We start from the raw sequence: 10,689 nt of genomic DNA, 5'->3' as shown, positions 1-10,689 counted from the left end.
CGAGCTGTGAGATCATGACCTGAGCTGGAGTCAGATGCTTAACCAACTGAGGCACCCAGACACCCCAAGCATCCAAATCTTAATCTCAGCTCAGGTCTTGATCTCAGGGTCTTGGGTTCAAGCCCTGTGTTGGGCTCCATGCTGGGCATGGAGCCTACTTAAAAAAAAAAAAAAAAAGAAGGATCTGCATTCTCATTGCCCTTGGACATGACTTTAACTCCTTAACTGAGAGAGTGAGCCTGGAAAAGGATATTTGATATTGATATTTAGCATTTATTCATCTAAGACACTATCTCAAATTGAAGGGGACTTGAATCAATTCATTCAAATACATCATGGGCAAAGGTGGGGCAGAAACTTAACCTGAGTTTACAAACTACTTTTAGAAAAGCAAATATAGCTTGGAAATAGGACTCATCTGCCTAAATCTAACCTTATACTAGCAGTTTGTGTGGAGGACAGTGGGGGGGAAAGGAAACTTTAGTTAAAATTTTAACAGATCCCCCCAGTGTTGTTGTTGTTGTTGTTGTTTTTTAACATATTAGAGAATATGAGATGATTTTCTCTTCCTAGTCTGTCTTCTTTCACGATTTATCGTCTTTCTCTCCAGGTTTAGCTTTCATCTTGACTCTCTTCCTTGAACATCATTTCCCTCGAGTAAGTATATTCCCACAGGCATAACTGTGCACATCAACCTATATTTTTGAAAGCTTTTTTTCCACCCTGATCTTGTAACTGTAACTGTCTGGTAGATTTTTAATTAAAAAATGTTTGTGACTTTTTCTAGTTTAGTTATAGAGGAATGGCTTAAGCATGTGTGGATGAGTTTAAGTACTCCTTTCTTTCTTTTTTTCTTATATTTTAACTTTATTTTTTAAAATTTACATCCAAATTAGTTAGTATATAGTGAAACAATGATTTCAGGAGTAGATTCCTTAGTGCCCCTTACCCATTTAGCCCATGCCCCCTCCCACATCCCCTCCAGCAACCCTCAGTTTGTTCTCCATATTTTTGAGTCTCTTGTTTTGTCCCCCTCCCTGTTTTTATATTATTTTTGTTTCCCTTCCCTTATGTTCATCTGTTTTGTCTCTTAAAGTCCTCATATGAGTGAAGTCATAGGATTTTTGTCTTTCTCTGACTGACTAATTTCACTTAGCATAATACCCTCTAGTTCCATCCACGTAGTTGCAAATGGCAAGGTTTCATTCTTTTTGATTGCCGAGTAATACTCCATTGTATATATATACCACTTCTTTATCCATTCATCCATCGATGGACATTTGGGCTTTTTCCATACTTTGGCTATTGTTAATAGTGCTGCTATAAACATGGGGGTGCATGTGTCCCTTCAAAACAGCACACCTGTATCCCTTGGATAAATGCCTAGTAGTGCAGTTGCTGAGTTGTAGGGTAGTTCTATTTTTAGTTTTCTGAGGAACCTCCATACTGTTTTCCAGAGTGGCTGCAGCAGCTTGCATTCCCACCAACAATGCAAAAGAGATCCTCTTTCTCCGCATCCTTGCCAACATCTGTTGTTGCCTGAGTTGTTCATGTTAGCCATTCTGACAGGTGTCAGGTGGTATCTCATTGTGATTTTGATTTGTATTTCCCTGATGATGAGTGATGTTGAGCATTTTTTCAGGTGTTGGTTGGCCATCTGAATGTCTTCTTTGGAGAAGTGTCTATTCATGTCTTTTGCCCATTTCTTCACTGGATTATTTGTTTTTTGGGTGTTGAGTTTGATAAGTTCTTTGTAGATTTTGGATACTAACCCTTTATCTGATATGTCATTTGCAAATATCTTCTCCCATTCTGTCAGTTGCCTTTTAGTTTTGCTGATTGTTTCCTTCGCTGTGCAGAAGCTTTTTATTTTGATGAGGTTCCAATAGTTCATTTTTGCTTTTGTTTCCCTTGCCTCTGGAGATGTGTTGGGTAAGAAATTGCTGCGGGCAAGATCAAAGAGGTTTTTGCCTGCTTTCTCCTCTAGGATTTTGATGGCTTCCTGTCTTACATTGAGGTCTTTCATCCATTTTGAGTTTATTTTTGTGTATGGTGTAAGAAAGTGGTCCAGGTTCATTCTTCTGCATGTTGCTGTCCAGTTTTCCCAGCACCACTTGCTGAAGAGACTGTCTTTATTCCATTGGATATTCTTTCCTGCTTTGTCAAAGATTAGTTCCCATACGTTTGTGGGTCCATTTCTGGGTTCTGTATTCTATTCCATTGATCTGAGTGTCTGTTCTTGTAAGCACTCCTTTCTAAAGTCCTGGATGAAAACAGTTAATATTTTGTACCATATGTTTGCAGAGTGTGGTGTCTACCTGAAGGACATTTTATTTTAAAAGGAAAGATGCTATCTCCAAATGATAAAAAGTTAGAAAAGCTGGATCCATTTTTTCGACCTTCTATGTCCAAGCAGAAGACCAGCGCAGAGATCATAAGTGAAGCACGAAATGCATTAAGAACAGTTAGGACCCAACGACCATTTACACCACGGGAAGACCAAAGAAAGCTATTTGGGTCTGCATCTTCAAGAACACCAGAAAATAGACCTCCTTCCTCCTTTAGGTAATGACATTTCTCTTGCCTGTACACTTGGATATGTAAGCTACCAGATGACATTTTCCCTTAATTCTAGTTATGGATAGTTGCTTTCTAAAGTTGGATGTCTGCTAATTGCACCTCTTGTATCTATTCAAGATTCCTAAAGATTAAGTCCAGACCTCGGGTCCCAGAAGTTGCTTTGGTTTAAAATGGTAAATAGTGGTTGTCACAGCAAATCTGTAAAGCAATATGAACAAAGCTTTTTTAAAAAATCACTGTATACATTTCTTCTCTTCATTATTCGGTAACTTTTAATCCCCCTGAAAGTAATGAAAAGACTTACTAATAAAATGTTCTAAGTACTGTGATTTTTTTTAAATTGCTTCTTCCTCAAGGCTTATGCATTAAATGCTTTTACTTGTTTTGGGCTAAAGTTAACTAACATATACTAGAAATAAATGATTCTTCACAAACTAATATTTCTGTTCCATCTCCTCTGCTAGCCTCCATGCATCCAGTTTTGAGTCATCTGATTCCAGGCCTATCTCCAGTGCTCGTCTCAGTCCACTAGAGCTTGTGAGTACTTTATATTTAAGTGCTGTGAAATGGAATTGGCCCAAAATACTTGGAATCAGTACCTATATATGCTAAGAAAAGGATCACATAGACCTAAGTATACTAATAATTTAATATGAAAGTAATTTATTTTATATTTTTTCAAATATATTTCATGTCTAATGAAACACTTCTGTTATTTATCTATAATTTCATAATAAAGAAGAATTTAGAAATATACAGTGACCTGGCAAACAGAATGTTTGCAACATTTTTTTGTTTTTCACAATTTTTTGGGTTTTTTAAAGTTTTGCATGTATATTATTTTTAATAGTTATGTATACAAATAAATTATATATATGTGTACATAAAGTTTCAAAGATTTGTTACCCAAAACATTCCAGTGGTCTCCTGTCCTCTTATTCTTCATTTTATCCTTCCCATTGGTTCTCACTTTAAACTCTTTTAGCACATTCTTTTGGTATATACATCCAAAATTTTAAATAACAGTGTCTTGCTCCTCTCTGGCTTATGAGATTGAGGAATTATCTAATGACTTCTCACTAAGGAAGATGAAGATTTAACTCTTGTCTGTCCTCCCACACATCATTACAACACATTCATCTTTTCTGTCCCCACTGCTACTCTCAATATAGATACATCATAATTTTGGTTAATCTCTTTTCTCTATGATTATATAAACCCTGTTTATAACTGAGCCTTGAACTATTGATGATTACTTCTCCTTCCCTGTACCACTTTTTGTTTTCCCTGGTATTAATAATTGCCTTGCTTTTTTATCATTTATCATTTATTATTATTTTAATAATTTATAATAAATTATTAAATTTATTATAATTATTATTTTAATAATTTATTTAATAATTTATTATTTATTATTATTTATTTTGTATTATTACCATTTCAACGTTTATTTATTTTTGGGACAGAGAGAGACAGAGCATGAACGGGGGAGGGGCAGAGAGAGAGGGAGACACAGAATCAGAAACAGGCTCCAGGCTCTGAGCCATCAGCCCAGAGCCTGACGCAGGGCTCGAACTCACGGACCGCGAGATCGTGACCTGGCTGAAGTCAGCACTTAACTGACTGCGCCACCTAGGCGCCCCATATTTTGTATTATTACCATTTCAACCCTAAACTCTTCTCCAAGATCTAAATCTCCTTCATATATTCAGGTACATGAGGTATTTTATTGATTAATCTCTTTGGAGAACTTTCCCCACTTTCTCTCAGACCATTTACCCTGGGCACCTGGCACACATGTAGCTCTCCTTCTTGTGATAGCTTTCTTGTTTCCTGTATCCCAGATTTTTCTCTGTCTTGATTTGCTTTTGGAATAGTTGCTCCAGTAGCTTCTAGAGAAAGAGTGTATGGGAAGTACATTATTTGAGACCTTGATGGCTGTTTTTGCTCTCTAGAAGTTTGTAAGATTTTTCTCTTTGTTTCCAGTGTTCTGAAATTCCATGACAATGGACCTTTGTATTAGTCTGTCTGTCATGATGGGTATTCTCAATGGAATCTCATGCCCTTCAACTCTGGGAAAAGTCCTTAAATTATTTTGGTGTCTCTTCCCCTCTTTTTTGTTCTGTTTGCTCTTTCTGGAATTTATTATTCCAATATAGGATTCCCTGGACTTGTACTTTAATTTTCTTTTCTTTTTTTAAATTTTTATTTCCCTTCTCTTTTTCGAAGAGACTATATCTTCTAATCCTTTTGTTGAGTTATTTTCATTTCTGCTATCATATTTTAAAAATATTTATTTTTAATTTTCCAGAAGCTTTTCCCCACTCTTAGGTTTTTTCTTTTTTTAAAAAAAATTTTTTAATGTTTATTCATTTTTGAGAGAGAGAGAGCCAGAGCATGAGTGGGGGAGGGGCAGAGAGAGAGGGAGACTCAGAAACCGACGCGGGGTCCAGGCTCTGAGCTGTCAGCACAGAGCCTAATGTGGGGCTCGAACTCACAAACCACGAGATCATGACCTGAGCTGAAGTTGGAAGTTTACCTGACTGAGCCACCCAAGTGCCCTGGTTATCTTTTCATATGTATACATGTATACATATGTATATACACACACACACACACATACATATACGTATGCATATATATATACATGTATATAGTATTCTTGTGTTTTATGGTTGTATCATCTTGTCTGAGTATATTAGTGATAATTTTGGTTTTTGAATTGTTTCCTTCTCCCTTTAAAATTTTTGCTGTTTGTGTGTGTGCATGCATCTTAAACAAGAGAAATTTATTTTCTCACAGTTCTGAAGATTAGAAGTCCAAGATCAAGGTGGCAGTAGGGCTGATTTCTACTGAGGCCTTTCTCCTTGGCTTGTAGATGGCCATCTTCTCCCTGTGTCTTTACATGGTTTTCCCTCTGTGTCTCTGTTGCATTTTTATGTTTATTTTGCTCTCTGTTTTTCATATCAGAGGCTCTCCCCTGATAGCTCATGCTGCTTGTTTGGCTGCTCTTATTTGGAAGTAGAAGCATGTGGAATGGGTTGATCAACCGGTAGGTGATACCTACTCATATCAGGGAAGTTTAGCTGGGCTGTGTTGTTTGTGAAAGCCCCAATGGTGGTAACTTTAGGAATTTTCTTGTGGCTAGTTTATTGGAAGTATCTCAGAATATCTTCCAAGCTCTTGCCTACAGGATAAAAGCTGGTTGCTAACTTACAAGAACCAGCTGGAGGATGAAGGTAGGAATGTCTACCATTCAGTAGGTAAATATTCAATTAATATCTATGTTTATAATAAGTACCCTGACACTCAACTCTGGAAGGCAGCTATGCTTAGCACTATACCACCAATGCCCGCTGTGACACTCAACTCTGTATGATTAGCCTGATGAAGAGATCCTCTGTTTTACCTTCTCTACAGAACAAATCTCCCATCCATGTGGCCTGACTTCATGGAACTGGGAGGGAAGGAGTTACACAGATTTTTACCCAGTCCTCCTTATTTCAGTCACCTCCCCTTATAGCCCTGCTGCATAAGTACCTGGTGATACCAGTCCTTTAGACTTTCATGGAATTGGGGTGTTAGTCAAGCTACTTTTCAATTTTTTCTAAAGTTTTATTTATTTTTGAGAGAGAATGAATAGGGGAGAGGCAGAGAGAGGGAGAGAGAGAATCCCAAGCAGGCTCTGTGCTATCAGCGTGGAGATCAATGCGGGGCTCAAACTCATGAACCTTGAGATCATGACCTGGGCCGAAATCAGGAGTTGGAGGCTCAACCAGCTGAACCACCCAGGCGCCCCTGCTTCTCGATTTTTATTACTATGCATGTATGCATATTTGTGTGTGTGTTTGTTTTTGATGAACTATTTGTGGTTTTTTTTGCTGAACTATTTGAAAGCAAGTTGCAGATCTTTTAAGACTTCATCCATAAAAGTTTAATTTGCATGTCATGTGAAAAAGGACAGTCTCCTACATCACCACCACATTATCATCACAGCTCAGAAAATTAACATTACTTGGTAGTATCATTTAATGCACAGTCCATGTCCAAATGACCCCAACTGTCTCAAAATGTATCTTATATTCTTATGCATGTTCTTATATTGCAGATGGCAAAAATAGGGTTCCAAAATAGTAAGCATGAACCGATATGAAATAAATACTTTTGCCAGCCATTTATTTATATGTAGTTTCTTACACTTACAGTCTTGGAGACCACTTGGGTTCTGGGCCAGCTACAACAAGAGGGAACTCCTGTTTGGCAGCCCAGTGGGTCCACCTTATCGTAAAGTGGCTCTCTATTTTATGATTCTGTCATTGGACTCCTATGAATTGTTTTTAACATTCTGTAGTTTTGGGTGATTCACTCAATAGGCCTATTGTTTTCAAAAAATTTCTAGTTGTAGAGTTAACCTGGTCCTTGTTACACTGGTACAGTCTTTGGACTGCAGGATTAGATGTTAGACAAAGATAATATGGACATTTGCCTCTGTTTAGGGTCATTATAATTTCATTATATTTTAGGGTCACTATATTTCTTTACTGCAGAATGGCTAGGTGCTATGTACAAAGTAAAAGTGGACTCAGAAATCCCCATGTCAAGTAAAATAGCTCTTTTAGTTTGAAATCTTTTTGTTATAGCGGACTATGTAAGGGTCTTAAGTATATTTCATTTTAAACATAATTAGAGTTTGGAGCCCCCAGTCAAAAAAATCCTAAAAGTGAACTTATGCTATTGCCCCTCCACCTTCTTTCCTCTTTTCCATCTCACCCCTGAGAGAACCTCTACTCTGGGGACTACTATCCTGGCAAAGTGGGGAAGTAGGAATGGAGGAGGAAGGAGTGGGGAAAAAGGAGGCAGCTGGAGGCTGGGGCTGGGGTAGCTCACAGATAAGGGGCTCACTTGTGGAAAGAATCTGTGAATACCTAACCAACAGAACCTCAGTACTTTCTGGCTCTAGGTTCCTTTCTTAGGCTAGTTTGGCTTTTAATGATGCCTTGACTATCAGTCAATCGAGGAAGAGGGACCAAGAAAGCAACCCATTCCAGCTCCTACATTTAACAAATCAGCTCTACTTCCTTGAGCGTAAATGTTCCCTTCTTCCTGTTTCTACCCCCCCCCCCCCCGCACCCCGATCTGGCCTGTGCTCCTCCCACTGCCCATCCTCCTGCAGGTGGTGGACTGTCTCTACTCAGGGGCACTCTGGCTCCTGACCACCCAGGCCTTGACTGCCCCTTAGCACTTGTAATCCTATAAGACAGGAAGTAAACATGTATACCTACTTGCTATATCAGTATGCCCTGGTACCCCTGTTTTCTTTCGTAGCAGCGCCCCACGTTCCCACGACAACTCGACATGTGGGGCTGCTGGGTGGTGGTTGTTATGGCTGCTTTCATTCTGCTCCCCTGGTTATAGCTGGTGTTCAGATTTATATTTACACAGGAACAGCTGCTCTCTTACTTTGGATTGTATAAAGTAGGAAAAGAGATGTGGGCCTGTGCATAAATAGGAAGTTTTGTCTTTCATCATTATTATTGTCAAAACTGAATTCTCTTGTGTTTCCTAAACTTACAAAGTCTAGTTGTTTAAACCCCAAGTGTTTTTTTATTAAACTTTTTATTGCCACACTAAAAAGACACAGATCATGAGTGCAGCTTGATAAATTTACACAGACTCAACATACTCTGTAACCAGCATTCAGAAAGGAAAAATAGATCATTACCAGCATCCCAGAAACTGCCTCCCTAGGGTGAATATTGTCTTGATTAATCACAGCATAGATTAACTTGAGCTATTTTTAAAATATTTTATAGAAACCATGCTCCAATTATTTGACAAGGAAAACAATGTGGTTTATTTTTAAAAGAAAGGACTTGGGGGGCGCCTGGGTGGCTCAGTCCGTTGGGCGTCCGACTTCGGCTCAGGTCATGATCTCACGGTCCGTGAGTTCCAGCCCCGCATCGGGCTCTGTGCTGATGGCTCAGAGCCTGGAGCCTGTTTCAGATTCTGTGTCTCCCTCTCTCTCTGACCCTCCCCCGTTCATGCTCTGTCTCTCTCTGTCTCAAAAATAAACGTTAAAAAAAAAATTAAACAACAAATAAAAGAATGGACTTGGAATCCCATATATACCTTGGGGATAGGGGAGATCCAGGGTAAGAAAAAGAATGAGAATGAGAATGTCAAAGCAATGTTCTTTCTGTCACCATTTCTGAATGGGAACATTACAACAGTGAATCACATGCTGAGAGTGACAGAGGAGCCCAGCGTACCTGTGGAGAAAATCATAGTAATAGAGGTGCACATACAGTTACCACATCCAAGAGTTATAGGCTTGAAGGAATTGTTTTAACAGCTTTACCGAGGTATAATTTATCTACAATTGTATCAAGACTCAGAGTTTTCCAGAGAAAAAGACCAGTAGATAGATAGATAGATAGATAGATAGACAGACAGACACACACACACAGATAGATGTATAGAAAGAGATTTATTTTGAGGGATTGGTTCACATGATTAAGGAGCCTGAGAAGTCTCCCTCGGTCTGCCGTCTGCAAGCTGGAGGCCCAGGAAAGCCAGTGGCCTAATTCCAGTCAAAGCCTAAAGGCCTGAAAAACTGGGAGGGGTGGGCTGGGGGGAGAGGGTAGCAGGTAGCCAGTGGTGTGAGTCCCCATTCGAATGTGACGGCTCGAGAACTAGAAGTGTTGGTGTCCAAGGGGAAAAAGATGGATGTTCCTGCTGAAGCAGAGAGGGCAAAAACACCCTTCTTCATTTCCAGGAATTTTTAATATTTGCTTTCTAACTTCCTAGAGGTCTTGTGTGTGTGTGTGTGTGTGTGTGTGTGTGTGTGTGTGTGTGTTTTGTTGCTCTGCAAATTAAATCATAGCAACTTCCTGAGGTGGGATATGGCAGACTCCCCTTCCTGTAGAATAGGGGAGACCCTGCCTTTCCATCTGGTGGTCCAGAGGAGCCATGCCAAAAATTGGTCAAGGCCCACGATACTGGGAGAAAAGTCAAGGCCAGGCAGATTCCTTAAATGTTCTAGGAATTTTGTCTTTTTCGATTGGGTTATTCTATGAAAATTCTTTCTTTCTTCAACAAACTCTAGAAGTTTGAACAGCCAGAACAGAGCTTAAAATCTTACTTTCTCAGTGTCCTTGATTATATTCAAGTCACTGGTTAGTGTCATGACACACAAAGTGACTGAGGTGAGGTTCTCAAGTGAAAATTTCAACTTACATTGTTCTCTGAAATTCTAAAATAAAGTGAATCTTATAAGAAAAAAAGTTCTTTTACTGTTTTGCTTCATAAAAGCCAGTTTGCTCTACAAAGTGGAAGAACATTTTGTAGAACCTGGCAGGATAGAAATTGATGTCTTGTTCAGTGGTTTTCCCTTGAAGAACTAAAAACACTTACATGTATTACTTATACTTTAAGTAGTCCAGTGAGGTATATGTTTAAATGGGATACATGATTTTAGTTAAGGACAATAGTCAAATGGGACTCATTTTTCACTATACAATGACTAATTTTGCACTAGGAAAATGGTATCTTTTATCAAGGGGCAGTTAAAGGGATTTATCTTGCCATCCAGAGATAATTGAGTTATTTTCCTTTGGATAAAAATTAGCTTTGCATATTTTCCCTTTTTATAAGATCTTTTACTTAGTACCCAACACATTCTCAATCTTTGTTTCAGATTCAGGGTACCTGCAGAGCACTGGCATTCTGAGATAAGAAAACCTCCTATCTACATTCAATATTGACATTATCCTTATATACTTCACCTTTCATAAAGCTCTTATTTTCCTGTATTATATTTTTTGCTTTTTTTTGTTACTATTAGTTTCATTACCTAAGTGGCATTCTTATGAATATTTTGTAACAATTAGACTAAACAGTAAAGGGACTATTACGTAAATATAGCATAATTTATACAGATAAATGAGTGTTGCCCCTTCAGAAGAGACCCCTCTGAATTCAAAATCTTTTTTTCCAGCAAAGTTGTGTCAGAGGCTAGGGCCTTGACTTTTGAGACTTAAAAGTAACTTGGAACCAAATCTGGTTAATAAAGGGTGAGCATCTTACATAGGGAAGGGAGCTTCATTTCTT

The 10,689-nt window shown here is 38.6% G+C and overlaps 1 protein-coding gene across 1 annotated transcript in view; it reads left to right on the top strand.

Annotated features, from left to right (window-relative positions):
• Positions 1-2,304: 2,304 nt before the first annotated feature.
• Positions 2,305-10,689, top strand: part of ARMC2 (armadillo repeat containing 2) — a 95,134-nt gene continuing 86,749 nt past the window's right edge. The window contains exons 1-2 of the mRNA XM_047102467.1: positions 2,305-2,565; positions 3,045-3,117. Of these exons, the coding sequence (XP_046958423.1) occupies positions 2,348-2,565; positions 3,045-3,117 (291 nt within the window). The 5' untranslated portion in view covers positions 2,305-2,347. The remainder of the gene's footprint in view (positions 2,566-3,044; positions 3,118-10,689) is intronic.

This window comes from Lynx rufus, unplaced genomic scaffold (genome assembly GCF_022079265.1).
Source record: "Lynx rufus isolate CCGP_SWC_20201006 ecotype Redwood Valley unplaced genomic scaffold, mLynRuf1.p SCAF_6, whole genome shotgun sequence".
Classification (NCBI taxonomy): Eukaryota; Metazoa; Chordata; class Mammalia; order Carnivora; family Felidae; genus Lynx; species Lynx rufus.
Note: the sequence above shows the minus strand (reverse complement) of the source record. Positions and strands in the feature narration are given on the sequence as shown.